The sequence below is a fragment of the Diadema antillarum genome, unplaced genomic scaffold (assembly GCF_040938485.1).
Source record: "Diadema antillarum isolate AM-2024a unplaced genomic scaffold, OU_Dant_1.0 seq00000649_RagTag, whole genome shotgun sequence".
Taxonomy (NCBI): Eukaryota; Metazoa; Echinodermata; class Echinoidea; order Diadematoida; family Diadematidae; genus Diadema; species Diadema antillarum.
In genome coordinates this window covers 1,967,408-1,988,347 of record NW_027271563.1, presented here as the reverse complement: position 1 = coordinate 1,988,347, position 20,940 = coordinate 1,967,408, and the positions used below count along the sequence as shown (strand labels likewise).

The 20,940-nt window shown below is 37.2% G+C and overlaps 1 protein-coding gene across 1 annotated transcript in view; it reads left to right on the top strand.

The window, feature by feature from the left end:
- Positions 1–20,940, top strand: part of LOC139736480 (protein disulfide-isomerase A5-like) — a 47,180-nt gene that overhangs the window by 4,455 nt on the left and 21,785 nt on the right. The window contains exons 4-13 of the mRNA XM_071647231.1: positions 7,630–7,695; positions 8,114–8,159; positions 13,157–13,249; positions 13,925–13,985; positions 14,613–14,680; positions 15,695–15,786; positions 16,336–16,404; positions 16,875–17,011; positions 17,730–17,797; positions 18,821–18,915. Coding sequence (XP_071503332.1) covers positions 7,630–7,695; positions 8,114–8,159; positions 13,157–13,249; positions 13,925–13,985; positions 14,613–14,680; positions 15,695–15,786; positions 16,336–16,404; positions 16,875–17,011; positions 17,730–17,797; positions 18,821–18,915 — 795 coding nt within the window. The remainder of the gene's footprint in view (positions 1–7,629; positions 7,696–8,113; positions 8,160–13,156; positions 13,250–13,924; positions 13,986–14,612; positions 14,681–15,694; positions 15,787–16,335; positions 16,405–16,874; positions 17,012–17,729; positions 17,798–18,820; positions 18,916–20,940) is intronic.

Genomic DNA, 20,940 nt, shown 5'->3' with positions numbered 1-20,940 from the left:
CTTGGCGTAAGATAAAAGGGTACAAAATCTCTGTTTCCCGTGCTAGTGATTACACTGTGTCATGATGTAATCAAAGAACAACAGAGTTCCACTGTACGCTCATTTTGAAAGATATTTGAAGCAACAGGACACTTCTCATTCAATTTCCTGCGTTGCATGTGTGGTTCTGAAGCAATACATTCAAGATGGGGAAACGGTTTTCTGAGCCACTACAACATGAGGAGGAAGAGGTATTACTCATGCTTCCCCTCATCTGTTGCAAGGACAAAGGAGTGTGTACCAGGGAATTGAAATGGGGGGTGGGGAGGGGGTGGGGGATACCAAAGGGCCCTTCTTTGATGAAGTCCCCAATCTAGATTTGACTAATGATAATTTATGATGGGAATACATCCTCTCAGTGTTCAACCATGCATAGCATGTGTTTCACTTTTATAGAGTCTTGTCCACTTTCATTGGGAGAGTTTCGTGGTTGCTGATAATTGTACATGACTTAGTGGATTAAGTGGCTGACACACTCAAGATTCCATATGGTTTTTTGGTTTTTCTTTCTCTCTCTCAAATTCCTGGGCAATTGTATGGATGTGATAAAGGCCAAAACAAGAGATAGTGGTAGTGCGAGTAATATGGCTTGATGTAGTTTCAATACAGCAAAAGGAAATGAATAAACCCATAGGCTAAGTAAACAAATTTACAATTAAATGATTTCACTATATAAATTTAGGAAAGTAAGACTGATTTTGGAAGACTATCATGTTTGAGAAAACTCTTGCATTTGATTGAAGATGCTGTTGTTCAAGAAATAGTAAATGGTCTTCATAAATACTGACATTTTGTGTTTTGTCGAAATGCAGTTGTGGCTTACGCAGCATGGATCAAAATCTCTATGAATTGCATTCAAGGTATTATACATTAATTCCAGAATTTGATCAAGTGCCAATGGGGCTAGAGTGAAATGTTGTGTATTTATGTAGACCATATTAAATGTAACAAATATTGCCTCATCTATTGGGGCGATATTGCTGTAATTTAACACTTGGGAGTTATTAAATGTTTTGGCCCAGCTCTATGTGTGTCGGGGAAAATATAACTCCCTCTAGGCTTTCAAGTTTAATATTTTTACACCTAAGTTCATACCTCGTAGGCAATGTCTGTGTATTATTCTGTCAAGTGCTTATAATAGGGAGTATTTAAACAAATAGCAAACAAATGAAGGAACAGTTGATAGTGAAGACAATGAAACAGGACTACTGTTATAATATCAAGTTACTGTGAGATGTCATAGGTATGAATCCAACTGAACTTTTGAGACGATGTGAATAACACATGTAAGTTTTATTTTTTTGATAACTTTTTATTCATTATTGCTACATTGTTGTCATTTTTTTATTCCTTTCTCCAAATTCAGACATTAAAAAGGAGGTCTCAAACTAATTTGATATAATATTTGATGTGGCAAAACAGCAATTAATCATTCATTGTTTGAAAATATAAATACAGTATATGTGAAAGCATATTAAAGAGACTAAAACAGAAGAGTTGAGCATCGATTAATGCACTATCAATGCTATCTGATGGCTAGTGGCTGGGGCCACAGACTTGGTGCCTTGTGAATCACGGCATCCCATTCATCACTGTTTGATTACTACCATCATGTCTGTCAGGAGCCATTAATAACCCATTAGCTGCAGCCCTGTCTTGTGTGTGTGTGTGTGTGTGTGTGTGTGTGTGTTTGTGTGTGTGTGTGTGTGTGTGTCTGTATTCTGCACAGTTTGCATACATTGTATTTTAATTCAGTGTGCCTTCCTACCTGCAAGATGCCTTATTCTAATGTTTTAAAGATACTTTTTACTCTTTAAAGGGACTGTACAGTACTGGTTGAGGTGGGGATTCATGTTTTGAACATTCCTAAGTGAGATAATGAGAAATCTCATATGAAATATGAAAAAGCATGTAATTCTAAGAAGGATTCAATGCTTATTTGATGAAAATTGGTTTTCAAATGGCTGAGATATCAAAAAGAGTGATAATAATAAAAGGCGACATGCCACACTTTTATTAGAATCTCTTTGTGTCACCTTGTTTTTGGATATTTCAGCCATTTCAAAACCGATTTTCATCAAATAAACTTTTGATACCCCTTAGAACTGCATGCTCTTTGACATCTCATAGAGTGGTTTCTGAATATCTTGTAAAATGTTCAAGGCTAAATTTTCACTTCGACCAGAACTGTACACACCCTTTAACATGGAATTTCGATCTTTTGCTCACTTGCTCAGGAGTATAAATTGCAACTGTATTGTGGGTAAGATATACCTCTACATCTGGCAGCAGTAAGCGTTGATTTCACACTCTTCTCAGATGATTATCATGTATTCAATTGGTCTGATGTAACATAGCCTCAATATTTTTGAAGGGATTTTTTTTTAAATCTCAGAAATACATAATTTTATGAGTCAGTAGCTGGAAATTCTAAATTTTTAAGGGTGTGTGTGTGTGTGGGGGGGGACTCCATTCTGTGTTAAATCCAGCTTTATACTAAGAAGAGAAATGTCAAACAGAACAGTATAAGTTTCATCAAAATTTGACCAAAAGCAAATTCTCTGTTGAGTTGACTACTGCAGTCATAATTGCTATTAAACTGATAACTTTTCACAGCTCTGTAAGAATTTTCCCAAATTGAATACTTTCTTCTTCTCAAACTCAAATTTGACCTACAAATAAACAAACAAACCAAATTCAGTGAAGATTTGTCTGTAAGCAATTTGGAGACTACTTAGTAATAGAATCATGACAGTATGAAATCATTTTATTTATATTGTGAGTGACTGTGACCTTTATCACTTGCGTGGGAAAACATAGAAAAGTTGATGTACATTGTACATCTAATTCCGTAACTTGCCAGGAAGACGTTTTAAACATATTTCACAACTTTCTTATTTTCTGTCTGAATTTGATGATACATTCATTGTGTTTTCACTTGTTAAAATTCTAATTAATGTTTACTTGTGTACATGGACTGAGTTATATTGGAAAAATGTTGTTAAAGGACAAGTTCACCTTCATAGACATGTGGGTTGAGTGAATGCAGCAATATTTGTAGAACACATCAGTAAAAGTTTGGGGGAAATTGGACAATCAGTTCAAAAGTTATGAATTTTTAAAGTTTCTGCTCAGTCACGGCTGGATGAAAAGACTACTATAACTTGTGATGTCACATGAGTACAACGATATAAAGAAAGAATAAAGAAAATCCAACATATTTCCATTTTTCTCGCATAACAAAAGAACACTTGACTTCTCTCTTTCAGAAGGCAGGGGGAATAATGTTACCCTTAACATACGCCAGTAGCAAGTCGAAGAAATGTGCACTTTATTCAAAAAGTAAAATTTTGTGAAATTCTCTTTTTATTTTCCTTATATAGTTGTACGCATGTGACATCATACACTGTAGTAGTCTTCTCTTCCAGCAGTGACTGTGCAGATACTTAAAATATTCGTAACTTTTGAATGGATTGTCCAATTTTCCTCAAACTTTCACTGATGTGTTCTGCTAATATTGCTGCATTCTCTCAATCCTTATGTATATGAAGGTGGACTTGTCCTTTAATTGAATTCTGAATGACTTCACACAGGCCTGATAATGTTGATTTTATTTTAACAATGTAATTTGAAGGAATTCTGTATTCTCAGCTTGTCTGTTTGAGATAATATTATAGATGACTTGGCATATTTTCCTCGAGCCTTTGAAGCCAAATTTTTCTTGGAAATTTCCCCCCTAAAGGGCAGGGACATGGACTGTCATGTCAAGCCTTGCCATTAAAAGCGACACATTTGTCGCATCAAATGCGTATTGTCACCTGCTGCTGTTTGTGCAAAATTTGTTGACACTCGGCCAGATATCTACGTGTTTATCGACACTATTGGTCTTTGTGCATGCTGCTCAATTGCTTGCTTGATTTTTTTTTTCATTTTATTTTGTTAGACTCTCCTGATAACAGCCATGTCTTCTAGAATCTGTATCTCATCACAGATGTTAGAAGAAATTGTCCCTTTTTGTGAGACCTTTTGGTGATTGTTTACTCTATAAATTCGTCATTTTTCAAATCTGCTTCTGAACTTGAAGGCATGTAAAATGTAGTACTGGTACTTGAGGAAATGCAATAAGTCTGAAATTAAGACTATACTAGCAGCATTTAGCTGACACCTACATTGTATGTTTTCAATGCAAGGTGAAATATGTTTACTTTGATGTAGGCAGATTGCAGAGATTTATTGTACCTTTCTAGAGAGCACTGCGCTTCTCATGTTCTACTGGATGTTAAAGGGATGGTATAGTTTTGGTTGAGAACTAATTTCAGGTTTCTAACATTTTTTGGTGAGATAATGAGAAGCCTCTTATGAAATATGAAAGAGCATGTAATTCTATGAGGAATTCAACGTTTATTTGATGAAAATTGGTTTTGAAATGGCTGAGATATCAAAAAAAGAGTGATTCTAATAAAGTGTGGGACCCACACTTTATTACAATCGCTTTGTTTTACTTTGTTTTTGGATGTTTCAGTTATTCCAAACCCGATTTTCATCAAATAAACTTTTTCCTCTTAATTCCTCTTAAAATGGTATGTTCTGTCCTGTACTATATCATAAGTGTTTTCTTGGTTTCTCGCAAAAAGTTAAAAGCCCATTTCTCATCTCCACCAATACTGTACCATTCCTTTTAATGTGATACAATGGCAAAACAGACCTTCAGCACAGAAATGTTGACACTAAAATACACGCAGTACATATCTGGTTTCTTTGCTAATCTCTGTCTCTCACAATATCATCTCTTGTGATATTGTTCGTGGAGCATTACCTGCAATTCCTGCTGTTTTAGATCTTAATTTTAGGATCATTCTCACTGGGAATGATTGCCATGTACACTTACAAGGTTCAAAGTTGCTACATGAACAGTGTAAATGTGTGACCTTGTTTTTCACACTGCAATGAATAAGTATGAGTTGAGAGCACATAAAAAAAAAGGCACAAATTTTGTTGCCATGATATGCATGCGCTGTTGGTTAGAAGTCTGCTGCAAGCATGATATTAACAAGAGCCTAGCCAGTGAGTTGCTCCCTTTTTTGTGTTTTGGCTATGGGGAAGAACCCAAACAGTTAGTAGAAGCCAAATGACAAAACAACAAACAAAAACAAACAAAGAATCCAATTCTGCAGTGGGTATTCTTATTGCATGTTGATGCCACAATCTTCATGTGAAATTGGAAAAATTTCACTTTAATAAGTCTGTAATATTCTGATGATATTTCTGGTGGAGTGTGTACAGTTACCTACAAACTGTAGCAACTTTCACCAAAATGCCATGCTCTTTCTTATGTCAGAAGTTTTTCTTTTTAGTAGTGATTAGCTCTGGTGTAACTTTGTATGTGAAGTGATCAATCTGTCTTTGTCAATTGTGTAATGACTATTGCAAGTATGAGATCTGGAACCCATTAATAAAAAGATGATATGATACATGTAGCAACTCTTGCTTGAATGGCAATTGTCATGGTAATGACAAGAATCTAGCTTCCCGATTCATAGGTTGTTGCTATTGGAAGCTGCCATTCCAGCAAGAGTTGTCATTTCAGCAAGAGTTGCCATCCTAATATACAGGCTGTATATCTTTTTATGAAATGGGGCCCTGATGTCCCATAAGTCAGTTCTTAATCATGTGATCAATGTGATCCCACTGCAGGACAAATTTGGGGTTTTTCTGATTTTATACATGCATCATTGGCCCTATACTGGAGCTCTTCATCAAGATGGTGCCAATGCATCATCAGTTATCCTTAAAGGGATGGTATGATTTTGGTTGAGATAGGGCTTCAGGTTTCCAACTTTTTTGATGATATATTGTATTATATTCAAATAATGAGAAACTCTTATTAACCTCTTTTGATGATAAATGAGGAACATCTTATGAAATACAAAAGAGCATTGTAATACTGAGAGGAATTCAAAGTTTATCTGACGAAAATTGTTGCTGAAAGGGCCGAGAGTTCCAAAGCAAAGCAATCCTAATAGAAAGTGTAACCCACATTTTATTAGGATTGCTTTGTTTTACTTTGTTTTTTGGATATCTCTGCCATTTCAAGACCGATTTTTAGCAAATAAACTTTGAATTCCTGTAATTATTGTATGCCGTGTAACATTTTATACAGTGGTTTCTAAGTATCTCGCAAAAAAGTTAAAAACTGAATCCTCACATCAACCAATTATACCATCCATTTGACATTAACTCCTGTGTTCTTTCACTGTGACAGCATATGTGGGGGTAAAAACAGAAGAAGACAGCAGTTGATTTTTTTATTCATGAATTTTATAATATTTTATGTCATTATAATGGTGATGATGATAATGATGATTATGAATGTTATCATTAATTCAGGACATAATGCATGTATAATTGTGCTGTCTGTCTCTATGATGAAGTATGCTCATTATTGGTATATCATGTTGTTACAATAGTCACTGACACTACGTCAGAGCTGGAGTGGCGGCCCCAGCTCTGTCAAATTGAAATGGCAAGATTGAAATGCCCAAATTGAAGTGCCAAAATTGAAATGCCACACATGTGTATCTCATTGATCTAAATGCAGACAAAAAGAAATTATGCCCTAGGGGGGCGTCAGGACATGCATGGTCAATGAATCAAAGTGATAATATGTCCCATTGGTTTCCCTTGAGTGGGACCAGTAATGATTTAAAAGAAAATGCCGCTCCTCTACTTCAACCTGATCTCTCTGTTTTTCCTCTACTCTGCAAAATGGGTCTCGCATTTGTACCTATTACTGGTGATACAGGGCATTTTCTGTCATTGCTCCAGTTTTTCGGAACAAACTTCCCTCCCACACTCAAAATGCTCAAAGTGTTGACATGTTGAAATCAGTGCTCAAAACTCACTTATTCAAGCAGTTTTCTCTTTCCGGCAGTATACAAAATTGTACATCACAATATTGGTTATGACATTCCATATTTTAATTCACCATTAATTACTGTTCTGCATCGATGTGCATTGAAATGACCTCATTAGGTGTTATATAAATGTTATTTGTTGTTATTATTATCATCATCATCAAGAATGAATAAAGTTAAGCCAACCAAGCAGAACAGTGAAAGTAGAATTTTGCATATCAGATACATTGTAGGAGAGTGAGCAAAAGATCAAAGTGTAACTGTTAACTGCTCCTCATGTTGTTTAAATGATACACTTATATCAATCAGAATCTTGCACAAAATTAAAGTTGGTGATATATATGCTATCTCACAATTCTCTCGTCAGTTGAAGTGTGATAAAGGTACACCGTCTTGTCAGTGAATATGCAACCTTATCTCTTTGTCTACTTTCACAAGCCGCCATTGCTAAAACTCCAGAATAATTTGATGCTGATGACATCATTCAGTTATATTCTGTTCTGAAGTCGTACTATCATAAGAGGAAAATGGAACCGAGGTTTCACTGTAATGTTTACCTCTGAAGAGGGATTTTGTGTGCATGACTCACAGCCGCCAATTTAGCGCGGTATTACTGATCACTTTGGTATGATATCATTATTATTATTTAACCATTTTTCTCATTCTTCGTCTGCAGCGATGCCAAGAAGCTGTGCAAGAAGATGAAGGTTTCCCCATCACCGTTTGCTCTCAAACATTACAAGTGAGTCCTCAGCCATGGTGAATTGACCTAACTGTGCCCAATGATAATGCCAGATAGTGATGATGATGAAAATAGTTGCAGCCTTGTAGTAGTAGACATGAAGTAATATCAGTAGTTGTAGTTAGCAATGATAATAATGATTATAATACAAGTAGTAGAAATATGTGGTGATGGTAATGAGTTCAGTAGCATTTTGTATTCTTGCATTCTCTGCATTCTCTGTAAAAGTTTAAATATGAGTCTTTACTGAATGAAAAGTGTTATCAGTTTTGATATGATATCGTATTAAGTGTACTAATGATGATTTGTATGTTTGTGAATTTACTTCCATAGCTTCTGCTTATTAATAATTAGAATGAAAATGGTGACAGTGATACTGGTGGTAACGATAATGAGAACAATGCCTCTATTCTTTCAGAGATGGAGAATACCATAAAGACTATGACAGGCAGAAAAGACAAAAGGTAAGAAATTCAGCCTCAGGGCTGCTACATTCTTGTTTTGATGAAATAAATCAATATGAATGTATGTATGTATGTATGTATGTATGTATGTATGTATGCATGTGTGTATCTAAAAGCCTACATGAGGGGGAAAAAATTGCAGGTTGATATTGAAAATTGTACCCAATAGATTAGTTAAGCTTGATTTTTAAAGCTGGTATAAAGATATTCATATATTTTATGTATTATCATATATTTCTTTATTTTTTTATATTTTTTTTATATTTTTTTATATTTTTTTTTTATTTTTTTTTTTGGGGGGGGGGTGGGTGTTTAGACTCGACTGTTCTCAGTTCAACCTGTCATGTTGAAAATACATATATCATGTTTGTACTTGTCTGTGTTTGTTTGTAATAAGTTTCATCTTTGATTTTCGGACAAGGTTGGGTACATTACATATGTGGTCTCTCCTATTCAAGTCTACTTCTTATTTGTTCTTTATTACGAATGTGATGATAAATGCAATGAAAAAAATTATGATAATGTCAGAAATTCATTAGGAAGTGGATTTCAGAACTTCATTAGGAAGTGGATTTCAGAACTTGGGGAAATTAAAAGCTGTGCTGTTTAGTGTTGTGATGTGATGCCTGCAGTTTTTTATCTGTCCTTGTCCATTCTTTTGCTGATACACTGTGGTAACAATCATGAGGTTCGTATCCAACCATTTGGCGTAGGTTCATGCTAACTATGGCTTTGAAAATTTCAGCCATATTTTTTCCACAAAAGCTATAATGTCCTTGATTTTTTTTTTAAAAATCAGTTTGAATGGCACCCTCGTGAGGGTAGTTGGTGGAAATGATGCTTGAACATCCCCCCAGTGTCTTGCAGTGCTGTCTACCCAAGGAAGATTTATTGTATGGAGTGCATGAATCATCACATCAATTATGTCAATATTGACTGATTTTATTTATTTTTTCCCTATCTCGCTAGCTGCCGAGTACTCAACTATTCTTCATTTGGTCATTGTACATTTTTATTATCTCTCTGTGCAGTGGAAATATAGCTGATGTGTCAGCTGCACGAGTTGATATTTGAAAATGGGCATCAAAATTGATATAATATTGATGTGCTCCCCGGTTGATTCAGTTCTTTCAGTGATGTGTAAATATGGGTGTGAACCAAACCATATGTGTGATCCAGCGCCGTATAACTTGGCATGCTCCCAAACCCAGCTTCATAGTGGTCCAGGGTTATTGAATAAAGTGTATTGTTACTACAATGGCTGAGGTATAGGGCTCTGTTTACAGTACATACAGAGCAGATAAGACTTAACAGTGTAGTTAGACTTCCCTGAGACTGTGGTATGACTATTAATTTACTCAATATTATTTGGTAATTCCTGGGCACTGGTTTGACAAATTTCTTCGGTCTACTCTTTTATCCGTCATCTTTTAATCCAGGTAATCCTCTATTTATGCATTAATTTCATCCTGTCAAGCATATTTTAATATCACTTCCTGTATTGTATGATGAATCATTCTGTTTTGAATAAACCCAAGATTTATCATGTACAGATATTGAGTTATGAATTAAATAGCAAGAAAATTGTAGCATATGTATGCACATATTGATAGATATAGATCAGTGTGCTATGTTGAATAAACATTAGCACTAAAGGAATCTACAAAAACAAAAATACAGAGCACATCTGCAAATTGGCTGGCTCATATGCTGCATTTCTGAATCCCTGCTGAAGAATTGTGTATACTGTTAACACTGTATCTTGGAAGTAAGATTATGATCAATTTGCTCTTAAAAAAAGAATGATACAAAATAATGAGTTACACTGTGTGTCACAGTGCCTGGGTATTTGTGGAAGTCCATTAGATTGTAGAGTCAGTGTATGGGGGAAACATCTCGCATTGCCATAGAAATTTCTACAGATGACCTCATATGGCGTGTATACCTCGGGGAAGATGAAGCCAGTTCAATGAACCACTCAACCAGAGAGAGCGGTGTCCATCAACCAATTTACAAAATCCATTTCTTCCCATTGCAATGCACCGCAGCGTACAACATCACTTTCATTTCATAGGCCTGTTTGCTCTGTCCTGTCAGTCTTGATTTATGACGGAGCTAGCTTTTTTCGGTGGCGCCACCTGGTCGTGATTCCATTACTGAAATACTGCGGTCATCCTTTCCTGATTCGTACGATTGCTAATTAATTTGATTGTAGCGATGGTCGAGGATTATCCGCATTAACTCGAATTAGGAGATGCAGTTCTAGAATGTAGCCAATGGCAATGCGTATCAAGATCACATGACTGTGCATCAATACTTTTTTTTTTTTTTTTGGCAGCATGCAGTTGTGTAGCTGTCATGCAACAAACTCGTGGTGTACTGTAGTCATCAGCAGGCTTGAAACATGATGCATTTTACTGCAATACTTGATCGCAGTATGTTACAATTTACACAGCTGTCTTAAAGGGGCATAGTCCCGGTAGTGTAGAGGGCGCTGTTGATGATACTGCCGATCACCTTTAGCATTGATACAAAGATTACCGAAGTTTAGCTGTCATCAAGAGTAAAGTGCATAGGTGTTGCTAGGTAACGTTGCCTTCATTGTCTTCTCTGCGCATCGCGCAGTCTGTAATAATGCCAGGGTGCGTGCATATGTGCTTGTCATTATGACATCACAAAAGAAGTTTGCTAAAGCTGTCATCCCCCTCAGCCGAATCATGAGCCGAACTGTGGTCGGACCACTGACTACAGTGGATCGGACTTCTTCAGACTCAGGGAAGTGGGCCAAAGCATAAGCGCTAAAGAGGAGTCGATAGCGTAGGTCTCTATAGGAAACTTGCGCCGGGCGCCCACATACGCATTCGACTAAAACACCAGGACCATGCACCTTTAACCCTTTGCATGCTGCAAGTGACAATAAGCACAGGAAACCCCATAGTGCTACCACACACTGTCCTATGTCCCTGGCACCGAAAGAGTTCCTTGATCCTTCGTCCTTGATGCAGTATTACCTTGTTGCAGCTCTTTTGGGAAGCTACACTTTCTAGGCTGTGTGTCATATGGGGGTGCCATTTGGTGTATGCACAGCAGTCTCACTAAAGTACCTTCGCCAAAGCCAGCTGCATATTAAAGCTTGCACCTGTCTGACTATTGCTACTTCTACAAATGTAGGCTGGTTGCCATTGACCTCACCGCTTGATATCAATAAGTTATGATGCATACAGTGAGATCTAATGGACTCTGTGCACTGCAATATGCAGGTCACCATTTTAGAGCTGACCGATCTTTTTTCTTTTTTTTCTTTTTTTGGTAAGCCTGTCTTATTCATTTGTACGTCAATAGACTTGATGGAAGATTTCCTCAAAACGAATAGCATTGCAAGTACATGGCTTGCATACCTGTATATAAGCAGGGCTCAACACTAACTCTTCTGCCTGGTGGCCTATTTGGGCCACTAGAATCTTTAAATCTGAAATTTTAGTGGCTTGAAAAAAATATATAGCACCTGGCCTGAAATAAAAGTGAAAGTAGCAATCCATTTTGAATCCTAGTTGCCCCATCAGGCCACCAATTTTTTAGTGGGGCACCAATTTTTAGTGGCCCCAGCCATAGGGCCACCATTAATGTTGAGCTCTGTGTATGGCATGAGGATTCAGTATATCTGATTACAGGAGAAATTGGCAATGAAGGTTTATTTGTAGTTTGTGCACTAGTGTTGATACATTTCTAAGGTCATCTTAGTTTATCAACAACAAGAGATATTACATGTAAATAAGAAATTTATTTATTTCTTTTTCTGTGTAACTCCTGTTTCAAGTCACTCTTGGTGTTCATGTTACTCCCTACCTTTATGTTATCATGGTAGATATCAAATAAAAACATTTCACAAGTAAAATTTTACCTCACAACCATATCCTGCTACCAGCAAGTAAGTGTCTAAATTATTTAGAGTAAGGACACAAAAACTGCAGTGGCAGTGCCGGTGTTCATTGTCATTAAATGTTCTCAATGCATGGTGAAACAGTACTTTGATGGTGCATTGCAGAGATTGATTCAAGAAGTAGTCTGGTTAAAGTGGGTAATTCCTGAGATTTCCAATAGGCCCATCTGCGTGTTGTGACCTTGGAAGATGAAACAGATGGAAATCACACATGCTTATCTCTCTTTGTTTCTGTCCTGGGATGGAATAAACTCTGATGTATTTTTGGTAAGGTGTGAATCAGTGGTGTGTCCTGTTACCAATGAAGCATATCAGACTGGACAATTGATCGATCAGCGAGGCTTGGCCAGAGAATATTTAGACTGGTGGGTGTGAATAGCACAGCTGTAATTCCCATCAAAATGTCACTTTGCAGGAAATCATGTTGATGTACAAGATTTTAAGTGAATATCAAAACATCCCTTTTTCTGAAACATTCAATGTCCTTGGCAAGCATTGTGTGGCTGACTTGGAAACCATTTCCAGGACTACCAACAGTAGGTTTCTGTTTCACCAAAAATAGGAAAATTTGTATCTGAACAACAGCAGTTTTCATAGATTTCATGTACTATGCTTATTATTATGATTATGATGATGATGATGATGATGATTATTATTATTATTATCGTTACTGTTGTTGTTGTTAGTATTATCATTTGTGCTGTTCTTATATTCTTACCTAAATATTATGTTTTCCTTCACAGTATATATATTTTTTCCCTGTGAAATAGTTACCGGTATGTTTTTTAAATGTCCAGAATTCAGCAGCCGTGCAGTTTTGTCAACAATTGTGTATAAATCAAACTCGGACGTTTTCCAAATGAGCAACAACTTTGAGAAAATTAACTCCATGAATGCTGAGCCATGGAGGGTCACTGTTATGGAGGTTATTGTCATTGTAACAGGGAACTGCCCACTGCATTATCTGGTGGGGAGAATTTTTGAGTTGTCTCACTGGAACTGTTGTATACCTCACCCGTTCCATCATGGATTCTTGCTCTGATTTTTCTGTCTGCAGTCTCTGATCAATTTCATGCGGGACCCCGAGGGCGACCTCCCATGGGAGGAAGAAATGAACGCTGGTGATGTGGTCCATCTTGGAAGTACCAAGGTGAGAGTGGTAGTGGTAGGATACATACTTCTGCTTATAAAGTGATCAGCTGGAAATGATAATGATTACTGTGTGGTATACTGTGTACAGTGTTAAAATGTAAAAAGGAATGATTTTGGAAAATTGCCAGAAAAATTACAACAATTCAGGGATTGGTTACATACAAGAAGGGTTGATTATTACCAATTTGTGTATGTGGAGGGAAAATTGGCCTTTCTTTTCCGTAAGTCCTGAAACATAAGAGCAGAGTGACTTGCTTGAGTTGAGAACATGATCAGGCTCTATACATAGTTCTAGTATGGCATGCAAATTTCAGTTAAGCACAAAGTTCATATGATGCCCAAGGTATTTTAATCAATTTGAAATCATCATATCAGTGTGTCTCCTCAGGAAACAATTGCAAATCATTTTTGTAACACAAGCCCCTGCCAGTTTGTGAATGACAGTAATCAGTCACAATTCTCATGAAGCAGTTTGATCTATCAGTAGACTAGTGGTCATAAACATTTGCTTCCCAGTCAATTCCAAGACCGAGGCTGTATCATACTGTCCATGAATTGTTTTATTGAAAAAAGAAAAAGGAAAGATATCTGGACTTGATAGAGAGGGATTCACTATTGTATTGAGCTATAAAGTGTATACAATTCAAATCGGCTTACCTCGTCTCTTTTGCAGGATTTTCAGAAGTTACTGTTGAAGGAAAAGAAGCCAATTCTGACGATGTTTTATGCACCATGTAAGTATGATGTTGTAAAATATGGAACATATACATGTATGTATATTGCCTTTATGTCTCTGCCAATAAGATGCCCTAGGATTTGTTTGTTTATTCATAAAGGAAGGAGAAACATTTTTTTTTTTTCAAATTTGATACCAGAAGTAAGTATCAGTGAGGACAATGATGATTTGTGTATTTCAAGTATTATTATGTAATCTTTGGAAAGTTTAGACCTGTATTCTGTTGGCCAATAATGAAGAAAGTAGGACAACACGAAACAAGAAGGCAAATGAGTGCTGAAAGACTTCTTGGACTCAGAGTTGGGAATATTGGACGTTGGACGTTGGCCAATCAAATGCTGGGGATGCAATTTGGATGAAATTAGGTAATGGGGTGGGTATCTCAGTCTCTTTTTTGATGCAGATCCAGATATGTACCTGATACACAGGGTGATTCTCAACATCTGTGCTAAACATTGGGATGAGATGTGTTGAAGATGGAGCATTTAACATACAGTCATCCTGATGGGCATATTTCATGAATTTTGATTACCTCAATTCATATCACCTGCCCCCTCTTTCTTCCACACCCCCCCCCCCCCCCCCCCCCACGTACACTCACGCATTTATGGTCTCCCAAACACAGGGTGCGGCCACTGCAAACGGATGAAGCCCGAGTTTGCTGGAGCTGCCACAGAGCTCAAGGGATCAGCGGTAAGTCTGTCCAGGTGTAGAGTTTGGTCCTGTCTTCTTGTTAGTCCTGTACACTTCCTCATTATTTCAGCTGCAATAGGTTGCCCAACTCACACACAGCTCAAACCTTGGAGTGGGGAGTGGGGGAGAGAAAGGTAGGGAGATGAAAGAAGTATAATGGTATTGAACTTGGCAAGTTAGAGCTATGTGCGTGAGCACATAAAGGGTCAAACTGTACTTAAGATTTGGACGATAAAGACAGTGTATATCTTTGATCTGTTTCGGTTGTGCTGGAGTTCTTCAAGCATTGTCTTTAATGGTCTTTCACAATGAACACTTTCCTCCTGTGAAGGTATCATAGAGTAGAGTGTGATTGTTTGTTCGCTAAACAAAGTCCTTTGGGTGAGAAATGAGATACCAGGTACATTGTACATGTAGTCACTATATTGATCGTGTATAATTTCAGATTTCTGTAAATTCACCATCACTCACTAACCCTGTGCCCACTGTAGAAAGGGATTCTTCCTGTTCAGCAGGAAATTAAGATTATAATGATGCACAGGTGGCCTAGCAGCCAAAGAAAGAAAAAGGTGCAGATATTGTAATCTTGTAATCAAATGCCTATTCTCACGAGAATGAAGCTACAACTCTTAAATCATTTGGTTATTGTCTCATGTCTTGTCTTGACTATTTGTTTGCAAGAAACTGTAAGTGTTGCCTGAACTGAAATGAACAGAAAAGAGCTTCCTGGCTTTGTGCGATTCATTTCCTATCCACCTGCAAATTCAAAACTCTAGAAGTTCATAAAGAGATAATGAGACATTTAACTGATTTGAAACTGATGATGGCAAACGGGAGATGGGTAGACAGAATTTAACCCATTGAGGGACGGGCTGATTTTACTACAACACGCATTTCCCACAGACACTTGCCCGAGTATACTCGGGACTCTTCCTCAACGGGCTAAGAATGGGCTGAGAACTATCCGTCCTCTTCTGATGCTTTGATGTCTAAAAATTCTGATCTCATTTCCAGGTTCTAGCTGGCATGGATGTGGACAGGCCAGAAAACATGGCCACACGGCAGGCTTTCAATATCACTGGCTTCCCAACTATTTTATATTTTGAGTGAGTTATTCACTTTTTTGGCTTGCATCTTCCTAATTGTGTTACCCGGAAATATGAAAACAGAATCTTCAATTGAATTCAATGCAGTAGTTTGTGAAAAAAAGTAATTATGCAAATGTGGGAATTCGAAAATGGTACCACAACTTCTTATTTGTATGTTTGTTTGTTTTTTGAAAATGAGGCACATAATTTTGTGTTGAAATTTGGTCACATTGTTAGTTGCTTGTCTGAACCTAACTCACACAAAACCATGTAAAGCATTGAAAGAGTATACTCTTGCAAATTCTTCAGAAAGAAATATCCTGGATTAAAGGTCCAAAAAAATGTGAGAACTTTTTATGATCTCCAGTGGAAGGTGATTTGCACTAACATTTCCCAGGTAATGCTGTGCAAAATGTATTTGTCAGGTGAAATCATTTTGTTTTGAAGTTAAAGAGTCTGTGTGAAAAAAACAGTGAATTTTGCCTCTATGATTTCTATTCATTTATTATTGAAATCCAATTCATGTCAAACTCATCTTTTTTTTAATTCTTTTTTTTTTTTTTGCAGAAAAGGAAAGCGGAAATATGATTATGGAGGAGAAAGAACAAAAGACGGCATTGTGGAATGGATGAATGAGTAAGTGTTTGAAATATGACTTGGAGGGAAGAGTGATAATGAAAATCACTTCATTTTTGCTTTTCTGCACTTAAAAATGTTTGTTCTTTGATGATTTCCAACTGTTGCAGGAATACACATTATATTATCATGACAGTTTAGTTTTCTCAGTATACATATATGGTGTTTAATCGTTTATATTTTTTCCCTTGTAAGTTTGCTGCTTTGATACTGCATACTTTAGATCTGTCTCTTCTGCTTTAACTTCTCACACTGGGAATGCTCTGCTTTAGACAACAATTCTTATCTTTCTCTTTTTCTGATGATTCTAATTCTAGTTCCTGAAGTGACAATGGAATGTATCCTATCAAGTTTATGAGTTGGCTTTTTGTCATTTTGTTGTAGTTGTTGATGATAAAAGCTGTTTATCAAGTTGTAAATTCATCGGTTCATCAGTCTAAATGTGAATATGTTGCCACTCTCCCCGAAAGTCCCCAGCCACCCAAGGAGCCAGAGAAGGAGCCAGAATGGAGCGACGAGGAAACGGATGTCGTCCACCTCAAGGACTCGACCTTTGACAGTTACCTCACCGGCCACAATTCTGTGCTCGTCATGTTCTATGCTCCATGTAAGCCTTACAGCTTCATTGTTGTTGAGCGAAGACAAGCTCTCAGTTTCCATTTCTGAAAAGTACCTCCCTTTGGAAATCCGTCTGAGTTTCCAAAAAGTTAGCGGTGTTGACACTGGTTCTCATTGGAGTACTCTTTAATCCAGGTCAAAATTTCATCCTTGTTAAGCTGTTTAAAAAAATGGAAGATATGCGGAAACTAGTACTTTTATAGTTTTTGATAGCATCAGGTACAATGAATACATGACAAGCAACCGCCCATCCCCACCACCCTTGATAATAATGCTAATTTGGGGAGAAGTCTACACAGAAACCTTGACTATACTGCAAATTCAATGAAGACATGTTGCTACCAGTGTTATTAGCTCTTTGTACAACATGTATAAACAATTACATTTTTTTTTGGGGGGGGGGGGGGGTGGGGGGGGGGGGGGGAGGGGCACTGTGATCTTTTCATAAAATCCGGACCAAATTTTATGTTCATGTGGACCAATAAAGATTGTCTGTACATTATATGAATGTGGGACAACTTTGCTGAGTTTTGGTTACTGATATTACAACTGTAACAGTAGAAAAGTACATGTATGCTTCATACAAGCTTTTTATATTTTTGATGAAGACATCAGCTTTTGCTTTGGCACTTTTATTGTTGTTGTTTGGTATACCTAGCCTGTTTCTACATGTTATTTTGTATCTCTGTCCTGATTTTGCATCCCAGGGTGTGGACACTGTAAGAAAATGAAACCAGAATATGTTGATGCCGCAGCAACCCTGAAAGAAGAAGGGGTGAGTGAACTGTTGGAGATTTTATGAACAGAAAATTGAATTCAGTGGTTCCCAAGTCCTCAACATTGTGCATGCTTTTATGCACACCCTCATTTCATATTCACTTTTAACTGAGAAGGAAGAAAAAGAGTTGAGAGATGCTGGTTTTGATAGCAGTTTGTGATCTCAGTCCATTGTTGTCAAAGGTTTTTGATAGTTAACATGTGCTAGTCTTCATCATAGTAATCGGTTTACTGTGGAAGTGAGTTTGAGCAGAATGCTTTAATAATGCAAGGAAGAATAGAATGTCTTTTTGAGTACATGCAGTCCGGATATTCATTAATACAAGGAATGTATTTGCCCTATTTCCATGTTTTAAAGCCTGACTATACTTGGGTGTTTATCATGTGATTATAATCCCAGTCAGAGTATGAGAAACTTTGCAAAGTTTACTTCCCTATAATTTCCCATAGTTTTGAGCACGCAATCACACTATAGTTGTATAGACATACAATGCATAGTTTGCGCCATGTGAAACTACTCACAGTTTTGCTCCCTTACATGCATGCTCCACACAGAAAAACAAAACTTGAATGTCGCAGGAAATTTGATTGCACATCAAAAATGCAAATGCACAGCATACAGTGGGCAAAATAATGAGAAGTGTTACCAATGTAGTCAATTAATTATTCATTCATTCATTCATTCATTCGTTCATTCATTCATCCATTCATCCATCCATCCATCCATCCATCCATCCATCCATCCATTCATTCATTCATTCCATTCGTTCGTTCATTCATTCATTCATTCGTCCATTAATTCAATTTGTTCACCTGTACCTGTCTATCTGTATGTTTCTCTGTGTGTTATCAGTGTAATCAATTAATAATTTATTCATTCATGCACTCATTCAATTCATTCTTTTGTTTGTTCATTCATTCATTCGTTCATTCATTCAGTCATCTATTCATTCAATTTGTTCACCTGTGCCGGTCTATCTATATATTTCTCTGTCTTCATCTTATCTCCATGGCTGAGTAGTTGGAAGGAGTTTTGGCTGCTGTTGATGCCACAAAGGAGAGAGCTCTAGCTGAGAGATTTGAAGTAAAAGGATTTCCCACTGTAAAATATTTCCAGTAAGTATAACTCCAGCTTGCTGTGAATTTCGATCGTAACTCACCATATACTGGTTACATGGGACAGGTTTTCTTTGGCAGGGGTTTCTGTGTGAAAAGCACAAACTATATGTATTACCTGGGGTCGTTTCATGAAGTCATCACACAAAAGACCTCACATAAATCTCAGAATGGCCAAAGTCGCTCATATGTAGCTATGAGAGACTTTTAAAGAGAAGTAAAATCCCTTTCATGAAGTCATTCATAAGTGTGTTTTTGAGTGAAAAGTCTCTCATAAGACCTTCATGAAACGGATCCCAGGTCACATTGTGAACATCAATGGCATGAAATGTTGAGGCAATCCTTTGGTGAGACATAGATGCAGTAAGTGTTCAAGGAATATGGAAGAAGGATCACAAAATATTTTCTTCTCTTTTTTTTTCTGCAGTGCCAACACAATGTGGTAGTATGAGGTATAATCATGTTCTACATCTTTATACTGATTGCCATCATCTGGCAATATATGGTAAAATACCCAAGGGATGGTATTGATGTGCTCCCAAAAAGCCAGTACTTGTAACTACAAACTACTCCCTCCCGGATAAAATTCACACAAACATATTTATGATGAAATGTTTGGAATTTCAACATTGTCTGCATCCACAAATTTGATTCCATGGGATGCAATCCATGACATTCTTTCTTTAGTTGGTGAAATCTTTAAGTATGCCAGTGGAAGCAGTGTTCAAATGGCATGGTATCAATTTGTTTGTTGTCTTTTTAATATTTTCTTACTGCTGAAATGCACAACACTGATTGGCATGCATGGATCAAACAAAATTGGATCTTATTTCAACTGATTGACAAATTGCCCTTCATAAACATAAATAAGCACTGATTATTCAGTGTTCAAGATGTAGCCCTGATAAAAAATCATGGGAATACATACTCGGGTTGGACTCGACCAATGATCTCCTGGTTATTAGACAGGTGTCATATACACCAGACTACCAAGCTTCTGCCCGACAGCCAGTGGCTTGTCCTCATCACTTGCAGCAACAGGAGCAGTATATTTTGTCAAATTAATGAATTCTTGTGTCAAGTGTTTCTTATTGCAACTGATATACAAATTACAATGACTGACAAGTTGTAATCAGGAGATTGGTGGTTGATTCCAACTGGAATATGTATGTACACTCAGCAAAAAAAAAAGAAAGTAAACACTTTTTCCAGTTAATATTTTGCATAGAAGATTTAGATAAAAATCAATGTGTCATATACCATATCAAAGATTATTTAAAGGGGAAGTCCGGACGATTATCAGCCGTTTCGTGTGTAAAGAACAATATTTCATGAACCTATTACCCTTTTCCCGACGAGAAAAGACCATCAGATACATTTACTATGATTTTTTTTTTTAAAATAAGGTAATTCTTCATGTTCGAATCCGTCGCGAGCTGCCCTTCGTACTATCTGTCCCAGGATGCATTGCGCGTGACGTATCGGGCGCAGTTTCCTCAGCTGAGAGCACCGCGAGCGAAGCCCAGCTACGCATCGATCTCCCATTGCACTGCTGACTGCGGGCGGTATCTGCATGCCTGCATAGGTGTGCCTTGTCGGCGCTACTGCAGGAGACCGTACACCGATTTAGGAGTGCTGTTGCCAAATGCTGTATTCCTTTATTCAAATAATCTTCGTTATATATCTATATAAAATCTTCAAAGATTAATGTAAAATAGTTGCAATGCTATAACATTTTCGTTTAAATTGAAATATGTATGTATTATAATACTGCCGTACTTATTAGTGTCCACCCCATCACTTACAATGCATTAGCTGTTGTCGGGCTGTGCAGGCATACATTTACGTCTGCTGCTGCCAAGTGCTATCACAATCCGCGATCGTTTTTTCGACTTCTGAGTGTGAACAATCTGAAATCAGTCTGTCAATGTCAGAATTATTGCCTCTTTTGTTGTCCGAGACTGTTGAAAAGTGTGTCTGACGGTGATAAAATACGACAGTATACATGTAACTTGAACCGAGGAA